Source organism: Suhomyces tanzawaensis, assembly GCF_001661415.1.
Source record: "Suhomyces tanzawaensis NRRL Y-17324 unplaced genomic scaffold CANTAscaffold_2, whole genome shotgun sequence".
In the NCBI taxonomy this organism is placed as follows: Eukaryota; Fungi; Ascomycota; class Pichiomycetes; order Serinales; family Debaryomycetaceae; genus Suhomyces; species Suhomyces tanzawaensis.
In genome coordinates, this window is record NW_017963637.1 from 396,777 (window position 1) to 412,751 (window position 15,975).

Below are 15,975 nucleotides of genomic sequence, written 5' to 3' on the forward strand. Positions count from 1 at the left end.
GAGAGAGGGAGTGGAAGAGAGGGAGAGAGGGAGAGGGAGAGGAAGTGGTGCGAGGCAGGTAGTAGTGGTGGGTCTGGTGGTACAGAGATGGGAGTGCTAGCTGGTGGTGGTTTGGGACTTCTGTCGGTAGCGGCTCACTGCTGGTCTGACAGGGTCCGATGCCGCAAGTGAAGGAAAATGAGTGCCAGAAAGTGCCACGAGTAGATAAGCCAGCAGCTGAATTGCAGGGAATTGAGGTTCCAGGCACATTACAGATGTCAGATTCCACTGTGCCTTTCGTGCCTATGCTGCTGGGCCAGGCCACCAATAGCTAGATGCGATAATAGCCAGACCAATCATTCTGGTGAATGCCAGTAATTCGTCCAGTCTGTAAATTTAGAAACCTGGTGACAACTGGCCTTGCGGGGATCATATTCGTGTTTTCTGAGGCTTTAACACTTGAAGAAGCAAGTTCCTCGAGGAGACACCCTCCTCTGGTAAGTGGGCAGTTTGCGTATCCATTTTTGGGATTGTCTGAAGCTCATATTTTTGACTAGGACTCCAGAATTATGCAAGCAGTTTTCAGCAGCTAGCAGAATAAATCTTAAATGCTAATGTTGTACTGACATTATCGTTCGCCAGAGAGCAGTCTTTTTCTTAAGGATTTGGCCAATTGGATATTATCCATGTTTTGAATGTGATGAGCAAACATATTACTTATACATCGCTCAAAGAATCCATTTGGACAAGCTGGAAGAATGCAAAGAATTAGGTTTCAAACTTGATATCAAATTAGAAAGTGTAACATTTTTACTAAAAATGAACTGGTATTGTTCAAAACCAACAGGAACGCTTGCAATCTCCCATGTCCAAATGTAACCCCCACCCTTCGTTCCAATCTAAGATCATCTACAATCACAATCACACAAGTACTCACAAATTTCTAACAGGTACATGTTATAATGGAGGTATGTTGTTATAAATAGTTGTTGCATAGCGGCATCCCGGTCTCATAGCTCTTCCCTAGCTAGTCTTATCCTTGCCCGACAAGTGGTTTCGCAAAATTGAGCACCACAATCCAATCACAGAGGTTCCCTTGGCATTGGTACGTGGGCCCCTACGGCTCACAATAGCATCGTGGGCGTTCCAGCAATCCAAATACACCGGAATCTTGATCCAGTTGAGCTGGTTGAGATTATCGATAATAAACTTCTTGTCTGCACCAATAGCCAATTTTGCCTGCTCAGTGAATAACGGAAATTTAGAAAGATCCTTAAGTCTTAAGGTTTCGAGGTGTGCTACGGCTTGTCCGTCATTTCCAGGAACATCAATCTCAATGTGTTTCGAACGACCAAGTACCGTAGTTAGCTCCTCCTCTTCGTCATCATCTTGACCATCTTCTTCCTCGATGATATTGTCGTCATTCCCTGCATTTGAGCGTCTGTGGAATCGTTCTTCGGCATACATGAAATTTTCCAACGCGTTCTCAGTCATTTGCGAGGTATCACCTTTGAATGACTCGTGTCTGGCCAACCTTCTTCTTTGATCTCTTCTATCTTGCCCCACCTTTGCGTCTTGGGGATCTACAGGAGATCCCCTAAAAACTGAATCTCTGACTCTTGCCCAATGCGCTTCAATGTTTGGAGCAGTAACAATTCGGATCTTCAACAAACTGTAAACAGAAACGAACACACTGGTGCTGACAATGGTTGGGATCCAAATTGGAAGGAAGAATAAAGTGATTGCAATAACAACCAAAACCTTGATGATCTTATTTCTTCTTAGAATTGACGTTTCCTCCTGAATATTTCCCGCAAAATCTTCTGCTTCAGTCTTTGTTAAAAGATTTGATTGAGTTAAATCGACAAACTTAGGCTTGACGTGAGACTTTCCTATCCTTGCCGTTGGTAAATCTGATAGATACTTGATCTCTACCAAGCTCCAATCATCGAATGGGGAATACTCAGTGATGTAGGAGGTATAGAATGCCACTGACCGGTCATTCTTGATATTGGCTAGGAGAATGTGCTTTTGGAATTTCTCTAACCCTTGGTAAAAATACTTTTCAGGATCTGCCATGTCTTTCAATGCCTTTTGGGTATCATGAAGAAAAAGCTCTCTGCCGGATTTTCCGAATAAATATCTTCCTAATTTGTTTGCAGTTGAGTCAAAGATATTCTTGTTGAAGAACTCGATTCCTACGTGAGGAGTAGCAAAAGTTGTGAAAATAATAGGCTCAACATGATCAAAAAAGTTGATTTCATTCAATAGCCCAATGATATATCTGCAAATCAAACCACCCAAGGAATATCCTACGAAACTGATTTTCTTCACATTCAAGTTATTGCCTTTCAAGGCTTCGATCTCGTAGAAGATTTCAGTTATGACCTTTTGCGAATTAAGTCTCAACCCATCGTAGGTCTTCCAGAATCTGAAGCTTGACGGCTTCAAGGTGACTATTTTCTCTTTGGATATGTCAGGTAATAAATCAGTTATTGTGGATTCTATGGTTCTCATATGATTTGGACCACCCCAAAGCCCGTGAACTAGCACGAATAAATGAGCGTCCTGCTCGTCCACTCCGGCCTGAGTCGAGTTCTTGGACACCTCTGAAGTTTCACTCATTCCGTGCCCTCTGGTAGGCTCAAGCTGGTGTTGCTGATGTGTTTTGCTTTTCTTATCTGGCAAGGTCACTATCACAGGCATCCGAGGGAACTGGTCACGTGCGCACCTATCGAGGTGGATTTTGCTACACAAAAAAATGAGTGAAAATCACCAAGATCAGTACCACCACTCGTAGCACACACAATATGGCATTATTCGGAGGCTCATCTCTTTCCACAAGCTCTTCTTCGGGAAGCAACACCGTCAGATCGCAACAGGTCAAGCAAGAGATCCAAGACCAGATCACCCAAGAGTTGGCAGTTGCAAACGCATCGGAGTTGGTCAACAAGATCACCGAAAACTGCTTCCAGAAATGTATTGCCCAGCCCTCCAGCGCCTTGACCGGTGCCGAGGACTACTGCGTGAACCAATGCTTGGAGAAGTACATGAGATCGTGGAACGTCATTTCCAAGGCATACATCACCAGAATCCAGCAATCCTCCAATAACTAGATGCCATTCTCCAAGCCTGCGCCCGATGATCCCATATTCGTCGGTGCTGCCCTGGTGTGGAGTGCCAGCGCCGTGTTGACTCCACCCACTGGCTGATCGTTCTTCTGCACGATTGGCTGCTGTATATAGTTGCCGAGCCGTCTCGACCACTCTTAATAGACATCGTAGCCATCTGGCTATGTCCTTTGATGCTCGTAGCGTGCTTGGAGAAGTTTACCGTCTTTGGTTCGGATGGTTGTCCGGATATGAATTGTGTCAATGTCGGCTCCAGAGCCCATTTTTAAGTATTGAAGTCTGGGTTTTATACCTAGCATGGCTGCTCGGATTCACCTGGCCTAAAGCACCTGTCGAGCTACCCAGCCTGCCACTTTCAGGCTCTGTTCTTCCCTCCCACCTCTATCGCTGCAAATTCAATGTTGGGTCGTGCGCGCGCCTGGCCTCACCACCAGTGGCAATATGTTCCACCACCAGATATTCTACAACCACAACCACCATGAACGCCACCGTAGCATCAGAATACTCAGCCGAGGTCCACTCGGTTCCCATCGAGCACAGATTCAATCCATACTCGGACAATGGTGGTACAGTGTTAGGAATTGCCGGAGAAGATTTTGCCGTGTTGGCAGGTGACACCAGACAAGTAGTCGGCTACTCAATTAACTCCAGATATGAACCTAAGATCTTCGACGTGGGCGATGACATAGTGATGACGGCAAACGGCTTTGCTGCTGACGGAGCAGCGCTCATAGATCGTTTCAGAAACCAATTGAAGTGGTACAAGTTTGACCATGGGGGCAAGAAGTTGTCGATAAAGAGTGCTGCCAGATATATCCAGCATTTGTTGTACGGCAAGAGATTCTTCCCCTACTACGTCAGCACGTTGATCGCTGGGTTGGACGACGAGGGTAAGGGTGCGGTGTATTCATACGATCCGGTTGGCTCCTACGAAAGAGAGCAGTGCAGAGCTGGAGGTGCTGCAGCCAGTTTGATCATGCCTTTCTTGGACAACCAGGTCAACTTCAAGAACCAGTACGAGCCAGGCACTGACGGAAAGAAAAAGAAGGAATTGAGGTACTTGACGTTGCCGGAGGTGTTGGACTTGGTCAAGGATGCCTTTTCCTCGGCCACAGAGAGACACATCCAGGTTGGTGACGGGTTGGAAATTTTAATTGTCACCAAGGAGGGGATCAGAACCGAGTACCACCCCTTGAAGAGAGATTAGTTTGGATCGCTACACAACGATCACGTACAGAGTACACCCTTGAAGAGGGATAGTTTCCTTCAATACACGCTACAGAACAGAGTATCATTCACAGTATTTCGTTTATTAGGATGTGGGTCTCCTAAAACCACTAGACTGGCAATTCAAACTTCTTGCCCTTCATCACCTTGTTGTAGTAGATGTAGAAGAAATCGGAGTAGATGGCAGTCTGGATGAGCCCAGCCAATACCGAGATGTAGTCAAAACGGTCTTCAGCAAAGTATCTCCATATCCAGTTTGGAATGTACAATGCACGGTATAATCCCAAGGCGAAGATGTAGTGGGTGGTGATGTTTTCGGCCTCGCCAGTTCTTTGCAAGATGAACAATTGGGGGAGGATGGCAACAGCCTCCAACCATATGGAAAACGACCATAACACATCGGGAATCCTGTAATGGTAGGTGAAGATCAACGACAACACAAAAGAGCCCCCAATCAAGTATCGAGAAGGAAAGCTGTCGACATTGGCCTGGATATCTTTCTTGTACTTGTTGGTCATCAAGTAGACGGTGTACGATGAGGAGCCAATGAACACGATCTTGAGAAGTGAGTTATACAACGAGAAGTACTTGTAGAACAAGTTCAAGTATCTGGTGAGATACACCAACACGTACAACGATTGTGTTTTCAAGGATATGCCCGCAATGGAGCGGTTTTTCTCGATGGCATACAAAAGGATCAATATGCTAGCCAAGTGGGAAAGGTCCCCTGTGAAGCTGAAGAGATTCATGGTAGGCGGTGATGGTGAATGGTGTTGACAGTGTGGAGCCGTTTTAACACGTCGACACGAGTCACGTGAGTGCGTGTCGCGTGAGTGGTGATTATATTAGGCTAATATCTACTCATACTTGTTGCCCAATAATGGTGCCCTCGGGAAGATGTTACTCCGAGGACTAGTTTTGGAAGACTAAAGCTGGTGGCAGATATGTTTTAAAGGTGTGCTCGAGGTTCAATAACGAGCTAAATCTCCAATCTTTCACAGTGATTTTGGCCTGCACATAAGGCCTGCACACAAGGTTCACCTATATCCAACTCTATAGAGCACAATATGGTGGGCCAGAGGATAAAACGGGCCCTTTGGTGTGTAACACGACAATAGAAATTGATGCTAACTGTAGCCTGAAATATGGGTTGTGTTTTAACTGGAGGTGGGGTGTCTTTGGCCCTAGCAGTTCTCCGGGCTAAACATCTGGAATTTTGACTGTAGCCCCAGCAACAATCGTTGTGCATTCCAAGAAGAGAAAGAGAATCTCTGCAGCTAGAAGGTGTAAATTGAGCTTTGATTTTCAGGTGATACTTCGGTAGAACTGATACATTTATTTATCTACTTTGCACCCATTAATGGATGAGAGTGAGCTCACTAATTTCTGGTGTTAGCTGGGTGGAAGTAATGTATCTAATTATTGGTCCTCATTGATGAATGGAAGTGAGGCTTGCTCAGGAGTACATTTCTGATTCGTTCTTGCTTGCACCACTTAAAGAAGTGGAACTTAAGCCCAAATACAGAAAATGTAATATTTATTGGCCACGCTTTTTACCCCAAAGTGAATCTAATTGAATTATAGTAATTCAATCTTTTACTAGTCTTATTCTTGCAACTTTCTAGAACGAAAGCGGGACAAACGTACACACATGGACTATTTGAGTATGTGCTTCTTTCATTACCAGACTAATAAGTATCCTAAACCCTTACTTCAGGGAAACCAACCTTTTCTTGGGTTCCAGATGATGATCCTGTATGCATAATCCGCCACTAACTTATCGCTCGCAATCCTATAACCTGGCACTCGTCTTCCTCTGCACCAATTCAACCACCCTTTGGCTGAAGCCATAGCTACCCTGGTACCCACCACCACCGGCACCGTAGTTGTGGATCAACCACAGTCTGTGTGGGTCAGCCTCGACCCGGACTCCGCTGTCTCTGAAAGGACGTAATCCCACATTGACTCTAACTACGTCGAAACGAGAGGAGTTGTTCTTGAAGCTTGGATCGACGAGTTCAGGTGCAAATCTGGCTGCTCTCTCCAAAAGACGTTCTGTGAATGCTTCGCTGGCGCTGGTGTCGGAGCTTTCCTCGAAGCAGCCACCAATAATAGACCCTCCCTCCTTGCGAGGCATGATGTAGAGCATCTCGTTGGGGTACCCTTCAAACGAAGACACTGCAATGCTGTTGGCGGCGCTGTTGGTCACAAGAAGCGTCTGGCCCCTGACGGGATAGTTCTTGCGGGAATCGTTCAAATCGACCAACTGAGGAGCCAAAAGCCCAGTGGAATTGATGACAATATCAGCTCCAAGGTCCTTGACTTCCTGCAACGAGCCAAACTTCCTGGTCCGCCTCAACTGGTTGCCCAATTTCAAGTTCTGTTGCACCAACCAGTTTAAGTAGAGAGGCACGGTGATGACCACACCCTTGAAAACGTAACCAAACGCAATCCCAGGGGGTAATTCCTGAGGATCAAGTACCCTGAAGCCGTCCACGAAGTCCTTGAACCACGGCAAGAGGTCCTTGGGGTGGTTGGCCTGGTCCACGTCTGCCTGAGAGAAGTAGTCATAGTCGTTCACTGCGGTGACTGCAGCCTCGGGAACATCCTGTGCCAAACGTTGGAACTCCCGGTAGCCCACCTTGTCAAGCTCCTGCAATTCTATCTCCTGGTGGCTGGCAAACGAGTGCCAATTGGCTCCTGCAAATGGAGAGGTGTATTCAGGGTCTATGTCTCCCGGGAGTTTGTGGCTCAAAATCGTGATTGAAAGATGGGGCTGGGCCTTCTTGAGCTCGAGCGCCGCCGTGAGCCCACAGACCCCGGCTCCTAGCACAATGACGTTAGACATTTACAATAGTTGGTGTTCGGTATTCGGTGGTTGAAAATACCATGCATTTAATTATTGTGCAACCCACAAGTGGTGCGACATCGCAGATGTCGCGCTACAACTCTATGTACTCAAGTAGAGCCAAGTACTCGTCCTCCTCATCGTGGGGCGGAGAGTCGGGGTTGAAGTTGAACCCGTTCAAATTGAATCCTTTCCTGTGGACGCCCTTGAATTTGTCGTGGCTAGTTTTTTCGCCCAACTTCTGGTGGTATTCCTGTAAATTACTGTGCCACCAGCCGGAACTGTCATCGCCGGAGTCCAGATGCAAATCTGCGAGAAACAGGACGATTTCGGCTTCTGCAAGCTGATCGTTGGTCAAGTGGCTCTGCGACTGGGTCTTCCAGGTCTTGAAGCTGCCGTTTTCGCCTACGTACATCAACGAAGGATAGGTGCTCACTCTGAAGGATGTCACAATGTCGCTGGTCGACTCACTCACGTCCACCACACCAAATTTGACCCCAGAAAACTTGTCTCCGGCAGCAAGCTGCTGGAAGAAATGGGTAGGGTATTGGTACTCCTTCCAGTCCTTCAAGTAGGACGTTATAAAAACAATAAGCGTGGCAGGCTGTGCCAAGATACCCTCGGCTGTGGTAGAGCTGAAATCAACCACTGGGGAGCGAAAATTGTCGTAGTTGGGCACTGCCTGCGGAACATTGTCGGCGATGAACCCCATTACCGTTGCGAGTTCTCGGTCATTGTAGTTGTATGAAATAATCTCCATTGTGTTGTAGTTCAAGAGCTTCAATGTGGGGAATGAGGCCACCAGAAACAATTGGGTAAGCCTGGATTCCGAGTTGCCGTTGGTCTTCAACACCTGGAACGGGAGTTTTGTCGACAGAGGCTTTTCCCACGAGCTTGCATCTGGGGTGTTGAAAAGAACACTGACGTAGTCAAACGTGGGGTTGAATATCTGGCAGTACTGACAAGTCTCGGAATAGAAGAAGATCAACGAATAATCGGCTCTCTCGAGGGTCTGTTCTATGGAATCGTCCGCTAGGTACCGGTGATGGGCATCAGGAGGGTACGTCGTTGTGGCAGAGAAAAGAGCCCAAAAGCCCCACAAAATCAGAAGGAAATTCATCGCGTGCAGCTAAATGGGATCGTATGCAACAAAGCCTTCAGGGTGCTTGCAGCTGGACGAGTTTGGGGTGTAGCAGGTAGTTGTTGCCGGTGGTGCCGGAGTGCTATCGTATGCTCGTGGGAGAATGTAGCCCGTTTGTGTGGTACAGATTCGGGGGTCTTTGCAGCAGGCCTGGTCGTAGCAAAGCACCAGGGTTTGTGGCAGTAGGATGGGTTAGCTTTGTTGAAATACGCATCTCGGCCAGATCAAAAAGATAATCCCATGATCCAACCTGTAAACTTTCTTTTGGGGTCCAACCTGCAAACGACCCCGCTGTCAAAAAGTTTCCTGCAGGCTGTCAGGCCCGATTAGGAAGGAAGACCAGCAGCCCTCCTATTTCGCAGCTAAAACGGACATATCGCCAGCAGCCGAAATTAGGCAGGAACGCAGTCATGACAGCGGCGCCTCAGCCCATGCTGGCACTTGCCTAAACGAACTCGCGTGCCAGCGACCCTGGCTATTTTTGGGGCTCGGCACCTGGCTACTATCGCAGACATGGAACTGGACCAGCCCGTCGTCAATGGCCCCAAATCACTATATAAGACCCAGATTTCCAGATGAAACCATACATCTCATTCATAGCCTCATTCTACAAACCATTCATATCCCCATGCAAGGAATCATATCTATCATAGCTTTGGCAGGCACTGCTTTGGCCGCCTCCTCTCAGCTGTCGCTGATCCAGTTGGTGCCCTCATCGTTCGTGTACACCAACCTGTCGACACCCAACTCGCATGCCCTCGCTGCTGGGGCTGCCACCTCGCTGGCTCCATCCTCCTCCAAAAAGCAAAGATCCACCATCTACGACTATGCCACTGCCACCGACCTTGACCAGGTGGAAATCACCCGTACCGTGTGTAGCGCAGGCTCGTGCTCTGTCACCACCGAGATCGAAAGCAAGACCACATACACCACCACCGTGGACGGTGTGTTGACTGTGATAACCACCCAGGTGCCTGCCACTAGAAGCTCTTCTGGCTCTGCTCCTGCCACCTCTGTCACCTCCACTGCTCCCTCGAAGTCCTCATCTCCAGCTGGTCCAGTTTCACAGGGGGCCAAGGCCGGCTCCAGTGCTCAGCCTGATTCTGTAGTTACTGGCTACATTACCAAGGATGCCACTGCCACCGAGTACGCCACCACAGTCGTCACCATCACCTCATGTTCTGCCAACAAGTGTTCTGCGACTGTGGTCACCACTGGCTTGACTACTGTTACTGAAGACCACACCACCTACACCACCTACTGTCCTTTGACCACCACCACACCCACCAAGGCTGCAACTACCCCTGCCACCACCAAGGCTGAAACTACCCCAGTGGTCACTTCTGCTGCTGGAGTGTCTACTGAAACAAATATCAGACACACCGTGATCACCATCACCTCGTGCAGCGACAACAAGTGCACTGCCATCCCTCACACCACAGGTGTTACCACCGTGACCGAGGAACACACCACCTACACCACTTACTGTCCTTTGACGACTTCAGCATCGGAAACTAAGCCAGAAACTGCCCCACCAACTTCTGAAAAAACCACTGAAAAGACTACTGAAACCAGCGAGGCTCCAAAGACCACTGAGACCTCCACCAGCAAGTCCCCTAAGACCACGGTAGCCAAGCAAACCACCGAATCCTCCGTGGTTTCCACCATCAACGTCATCAGCAACAACATCCAAACCCAAACCCCAGGTGCCACCACTCTCGTGCAGTCCTCTTCCAAGGTGGCTCCTGCTTCATCGTCTCCAGTCGTATCTGCCTATGACAACGGCGCTGCCACTATTACATTTACCGGAATGCTTGCATTCGTAGGGTCCGTCTTGTTGATGATCTAGACCTGTTAACTTTCCAGGAGTTAATGTGTATATTGTATAATAGTAACGAAGAACGATATTTATCTGCTACGCGTAGGGCCTATCTTGGGGGTCGGTAATTACTGGAGTTCATCCCCTCCACTGTCTGAAGTTAATTGGCCTATGAAACAGACTGGTACTAGTGTGGTTCATACCTCTACCTGATTAAAAGTAATCGGCCTTCTATGAACAGAGTGCCTGATAGTGCAACCCCATTGCTGACTAAAAGGAACTGGCCCACGAAGCGTGTGGTTCAATACCACTCTGGTCTAAAATTCCATCACAATTATGTTACTGTGGTAGCCTTATGATCCCCTGTGGTCCAGTCCCAAGTCTGGTCTAACATCAGAAACTACTATGGTTGTGTATTGAGAGACCACTCCTCGTATATCCTCAATGCTGAGGCACCACCGTATTGCATGGTGAAAACAGGTTCAATTATAATTAAAAGATTCTAGAACCTTTAATTTCAGTTGCTTTACAATAATAGTATTCCTCAATTGTCGGAGATTGTCCAGTCAATGGCCATGACCATCTCTATCAGTTGCACATATTCTGGTTGGTGTTCGCAATTGGGTGGTGCCACCTTACACCTCCATTAGATATTGTTAATCTCTCGTATATCACGATGTGTTGGTCAGATAATGTACTCTTTGATTCTACCACATGTGCAGTATCCTTTCACCTTTATTAGGTATTGTTAATCTCTCGTATCTTCTCTGTGTTATCCTGATAAATGTATTTTTCATTCTTCTACCACATGTGCAGTATATGCCCAATCGGGTGGTTCTTACCACCTTTGGATAGTGTTGGCTATTATTTCATGTAAGGTTAATTTGTACCTCCTCGACCACTCCCACACACCAAGATTAGACGCTTCCTAGAAGTGGCCTGCGTTAGTAAGAGACAACACACAGATGGAATATTAGTAATGGATCACTAATAGCACCTCCAGAGAGTGACAGTATGGTATAGGGAGGATGATTAGAACTGTAGGCAGAGGAGGCTCTACTAACAGAGAATAGACTTGGAGCTATGCCAGCGAAGGGTTGATGAAAAGCAGATCGCCGAGAAGAGTATAGAAACTTTTATTCTGGTATTGTTTCCGTTGGTATTCTAACAATGGACATTCCCAGAAATGACCCGTCACTACACCTCAGAAAGCCCATTTATTAACCACATCCTCATACAAAGTCTGCTCCCTAGAGCCTCAGCTACGTGTATCTCGCTTTATGGCTGTTTACAGCCCACTTTGCCTAACATTCCATAAATCCACAACCGCAAAGGTTTCCGCCATCTCGCTCAATTCCTTTCCAATTTTCCCCCCGACGGCGAGGGTGTCCTGGTTTTTACTGCTTATTCTTATAAAACACCTCCGCTACGCACGAGTGCCCTCGTGCCTGCGGCCAGAATTAGCCATCCGACTCCGAATATTCATTCTACGGGCACTCCAAGCCCGTCACACCACTACCAACACTTCTGGCCCTGGCGGGTCATGGCAGGAAACTCCCTACCATGATTTTGGTGAGCGCTAACCAGTGACAAAAAAACCTCTCTTAACCTGCACTTGTAAAATCTTTACTGTTTAACATCAGTTCCACCCAGCGTTTACCACCAACCTTTTCACCATCATGGACGCATACCACGAGTTCATAGAGCCAACCAGGGTGAGCCATTGCGTGGGTGCCAACTTCATCTCGCCATCGGTGAAGCACCTCATCGTGGGGAAAGCCACGCTTCTCCAGGTGTTTGAAGTGATAACATTGAAGCTGGCCAAGCCTGGCCAACCACAGCACCACCTCAAGCTTGTGGAGCAGTACAAGCTCCACGGGCTTATCACAGACTTAAAACCGCTCCGGACTATCGAAAACCCCGAGTTGGACTACTTGATGGTAGCCACCAAGTTTGCCAAGTTTTCCATCATTAAATGGGACCACTACAACCACACAATCTCGACGGTATCGCTCCATTTCTACGAGAACTTGATCCAGAACTCCACGTACGAGAAGCTCTCGAGAACCCTGCTTTTGTTGGAGCCCACCTTCAACTCAATCAGTTGTGTGAGATTCAAGAACTTGTTGACGTTCTTGCCGTTTGAAACCTTGGACGATGACGAAGATGACGACGACGACGACGACGCAGACGCAGACAGCCCAAACCGTGAAAAAGTCCCTGACCAGCTCTTTGACTCCAGTTTCCTCGTCGATGCGCAGAACTTGGAATCCTCCATCGGCAACATCGTCGACTTGCAATTCCTCCACCATTTCAGAGAACCCACCATGGGAGTTTTATCTCTGAAGTCCAACACCTGGGCCGGGATCTTACCAAAAGTCAAAGACAATATCCAATTCATGGTTCTTACATTAGATGTGATATCGAAAACCGCAGTCTCTGTATTCAAGGTTGAGAACTTACCATACGACATTGATAGAATTATTCCCTTGAAAGCTCCTTTGAACGGTAGTTTACTTGTGGGATGTAATGAGTTGATTCATGTAGACAACGGAGGAATTGTCAGAAGAATAGCGGTGAATGCATTCACCTCCGCCATCACCGCTTCTTCCAAGAGTTACGCAGACCAGACCGACCTCAACTTGAAATTAGAGGGCTCATCCTTCGTGCAAATTCCTCAGGACCATAGATTGTTGATGATTATGGAACGCGGTGGGTTCTACTACGTCAATTTTGAGGTTGATGGTAAGGCGATCAAAAGCTTCGTGATAGAGCCAATTGATAAAAGTGCTTATCAAAATATAGAGGCGGCCTTTGTCACCGAAACAGCCATCCTCGACAACAATCTTATGTTCATTGGAAGTGCCAATGGTAGCAGTCCCTTAATTTCCTGGGACTATCAAGAATCACATAAGACCCGTGAGGAACAGGTAGAAATCAACAAGGAAGAAGATATGGACGATGATGAAGACTTATACAACGAGGAAGAAGAAGATGGTGGCAATAAAAAGGTGGTCATCACTAACTCCATGATTGAGTACACGAAACACGATGAGCTAGTCAACAATGGACCTATTTCCAACTTCACCTTGGGTTACTACAATACAGAAAAGTATAAATCCAAGCTTAGAAACCCCAACTTTGATGAAGTCTCCATTATCTCCAATGGTGGTACTCATGAACAAGGAAAGTTGAATATCATTACCCCGAGTATTCACCCCACGATATCTTCGTCCCTTAGTTTTTCTCAAATCAACAGAATGTGGACCATCAACAAGAAATACCTCATCACCTCTGATGATGTTAATTCCAAATCCGACATTTTTCAGTTTGAAAAGTCATTCGCCAGATTAAGCTCTGACGACTTCATTAGTGATCAATCGACAATTGCAATGCATGAGTTGAATAATGGTAAATTTATCTTGCAAATCACCTCCAAAGCCATTAGATTGTACGACAGTTCTTTCAAATTGCTCTTGGCCATCGACGAAATCAAGGATGATGAAATAGTTAACACTACATTGAAGGATGAATTTTTGATGTTATTCTTGTCGAGAGGTGACGTCAAAATCTTTGCCATCAATACCTATAACGAAACCTACACTACCTTGGAAATTCCAAAAATTCTTAACGACACAATCATCACTTCGGGGTATATCACCAATTCTACATTATTAAATGCGGTACTGAAGGATGTCAACCTATTGTTGAATAAAGGAGTGAAGAGAAAACACAGTTCAGCTAGCAAACTTGAAGATGCAACCGACCCCAAGTCTGCTCCTGTATCTGACATCAAAACCAAAACGTTTATACTAGTAACTGGTGATAACAGAATAGTGGCGTTCAATAGATTCCATAACCAAAGGTGTTACCAGCTTAATGACGTTAGTATTTTCACTGATCAGTTGACATTAGGCTTCTTTGATCCAAACTCGTCTGATCCTGATCCGTTTATCAAGCAAGTGATGTTGAACGAATTAGGAGACGAAAAACACAAGGAAGAATACCTTACAATTTTAACTATTGGGGGTCAGGTCCTTATGTACAAGCTTTTCCACGATGGGGAGAACTATAGATTCGTCAAAGAAAAGGACTTAGCACTTACAGGAGCCTCCATGACTGCTTACTCTATTGGTACTGCAATTGAAAGAAGAATGGCTTACTTTCCTAATTTGAATGGATACACTGGTATTTTTGTGACAGGTGTAACGCCATTCTTAATTCTTAAGCCCACCCATTCCATTCCAAGAATCTTCAAATTCACGAAGATTTCCGTGGTTTCAGTTGCTCCATACGATGATTCCAAGGTCCAAAACGGTTTGATTTTCCTTGACAATGATAAAAATGCCAGAATTGGAAATTTACCTTTGGACTTCAACTATGAGAATACATGGCCAATAAAACAAATCCATATCGGAGAACTGATCAAATCCATCACTTACCATGAATCTTCAAATGCTTATGTTCTTTCTACATTCACAGAGATCCCATACGACTGTTTGGATGAAGAAAACAACCCTATTGTCGGAATTGACAAAACCAAGCCAGGCGCATTATCATACAAGGGATCAATCAAATTGATTTCACCAATCAATTGGAGTGTTATTGATAGCGTTGAATTGAAGGACAATGAGATCGGTATGACTATCAAGTCAATGGCTTTGGATGTTGGTTCATCCGTAAAAAAGTTCAAGAATAAGAAGGAGTTTATTGTGATCGGTACTGGTAAATATAGAATGGAGGATTTGAGTTCTAATGGTTCGTTTTTAATCCTTGAAATTATTGACATTATCCCCGAGCCTGGCCGTCCTGAAACTAACCACAAGTTCAAGGAGGTCTTCAAGGAGGACACCAGAGGTGCTGTGACTTCGGTGTGTGAGGTAAGTGGAAGATTCTTGGTTTCCCAGGGTCAAAAGGTTATTGTGAGAGACTTGCAAGATGATGGTGTTGTTCCAGTTGCCTTCTTGGATACCTCGGTCTACGTGACGGAATCAAAGAGTTTTGGAAACTTGTTGATTTTAGGAGATTCATTGAAGAGTATTTGGCTTGTAGGCTTTGATGCTGAGCCCTTCAGAATGATAATGTTGGGCAAAGACTTACAGTCCTTGGACGTCAATTGTGCTGATTTCATTGTGAAAGATGAGGACATTTATGTGTTGATTGCTGATAATAACAACATCCTTCACTTGGTGCAGTACGACCCTGAAGATCCCTCCTCACTCAATGGACAGAGATTAATCAACAAAGCGTCGTTTGCGGTCAACTCTTCTGTCACTTGTATGAGGTCGCTTCCAAAGGTGGAAGAAACGTACGATTATGAACAAGGTAAAAAGGGTGTTAGATTAACCGGAGATTTCCAATCCATTGCGTCTACAATCGATGGGTCCTTTATTAATGTCTTCCCGTTGAGCGAGGCGTCTTATAGACGGTTGTACATCATTCAGCAACAATTGATTGACAAGGAGTACCATTACTGTGGATTGAACCCGAGATTGAATAGGTTTGGTGGATTGTCTGTGACCATGAACGATATTAACACCAAGCCAATCTTGGACTACGATGTCATCAGAGGCTATGCCAAATTGAACATCGATAGAAGAAACTATCTTGCCAGCAAGGTAGGCTCAAAACAGGGAATGTATGAGATCTGGAAGGATCTCATCGAGTGTGAGATAGTATTGAGGAATTTATAGGTGAAGAGGTTTTAATGTATAATAGAAAGATCCTGATGGGAGTGTTGGATTATCTAGGTACGTCCGCTATGTAATCAAAAGCTTGGTCTGAATAATACCATTACTTGGTTGGATACCATCAATGACCAATTAGATGA

At 46.0% G+C, this 15,975-nt stretch overlaps 8 protein-coding genes across 8 annotated transcripts; 4 read left to right on the top strand and 4 right to left on the bottom strand.

Annotated features, from left to right (window-relative positions):
- Positions 1–1,002: 1,002 nt before the first annotated feature.
- On the bottom strand, positions 1,003–2,604 carry CANTADRAFT_20189 (putative hydrolase; the record flags this gene model as incomplete). The annotated part of the gene is made up of 1 exon (XM_020206531.1): positions 1,003–2,604. One exon carries the CDS (start codon positions 2,602–2,604, stop codon positions 1,003–1,005), a length of 1,602 nt encoding a protein of 533 aa, XP_020065732.1.
- Positions 2,605–2,819: 215 nt separating this feature from the next.
- TIM13 (protein translocase subunit) lies at positions 2,820–3,095 on the top strand (the record flags this gene model as incomplete). Its single annotated transcript, XM_020208936.2, has 1 exon — positions 2,820–3,095. A coding segment is annotated over one exon (276 nt), but the record flags the coding sequence as incomplete, so codon positions are not given.
- Positions 3,096–3,588: 493 nt separating this feature from the next.
- CANTADRAFT_46925 (proteasome core particle subunit beta 6) lies at positions 3,589–4,317 on the top strand (the record flags this gene model as incomplete). Its single annotated transcript, XM_020209399.1, has 1 exon — positions 3,589–4,317. One exon carries the CDS (start codon positions 3,589–3,591, stop codon positions 4,315–4,317), a length of 729 nt encoding a protein of 242 aa, XP_020065734.1.
- Positions 4,318–4,447: 130 nt separating this feature from the next.
- On the bottom strand, positions 4,448–5,086 carry CANTADRAFT_4637 (uncharacterized protein; the record flags this gene model as incomplete). Its single annotated transcript, XM_020209329.1, has 1 exon — positions 4,448–5,086. One exon carries the CDS (start codon positions 5,084–5,086, stop codon positions 4,448–4,450), a length of 639 nt encoding a protein of 212 aa, XP_020065735.1.
- A 1,043-nt stretch (positions 5,087–6,129) lies between these two features.
- On the bottom strand, positions 6,130–7,185 carry DAO1 (Dao1p; the record flags this gene model as incomplete). Its single annotated transcript, XM_020209580.1, has 1 exon — positions 6,130–7,185. The coding sequence occupies one exon, from the start codon at positions 7,183–7,185 to the stop codon at positions 6,130–6,132; it is 1,056 nt and encodes a 351-aa protein (XP_020065736.1).
- A 304-nt stretch (positions 7,186–7,489) lies between these two features.
- Positions 7,490–8,233, bottom strand: CANTADRAFT_34556 (uncharacterized protein; the record flags this gene model as incomplete). The annotated part of the gene is made up of 1 exon (XM_020208592.1): positions 7,490–8,233. A coding segment is annotated over one exon (744 nt), but the record flags the coding sequence as incomplete, so codon positions are not given.
- A 721-nt stretch (positions 8,234–8,954) lies between these two features.
- Positions 8,955–10,175, top strand: PGA38 (Pga38p; the record flags this gene model as incomplete). Its single annotated transcript, XM_020211467.1, has 1 exon — positions 8,955–10,175. The coding sequence occupies one exon, from the start codon at positions 8,955–8,957 to the stop codon at positions 10,173–10,175; it is 1,221 nt and encodes a 406-aa protein (XP_020065738.1).
- Positions 10,176–11,824: 1,649 nt separating this feature from the next.
- On the top strand, positions 11,825–15,838 carry CANTADRAFT_88547 (cleavage/polyadenylation factor CFT1; the record flags this gene model as incomplete). Its single annotated transcript, XM_020211468.1, has 1 exon — positions 11,825–15,838. One exon carries the CDS (start codon positions 11,825–11,827, stop codon positions 15,836–15,838), a length of 4,014 nt encoding a protein of 1,337 aa, XP_020065739.1.
- Between the last annotated feature and the right edge of the window lie 137 nt (positions 15,839–15,975).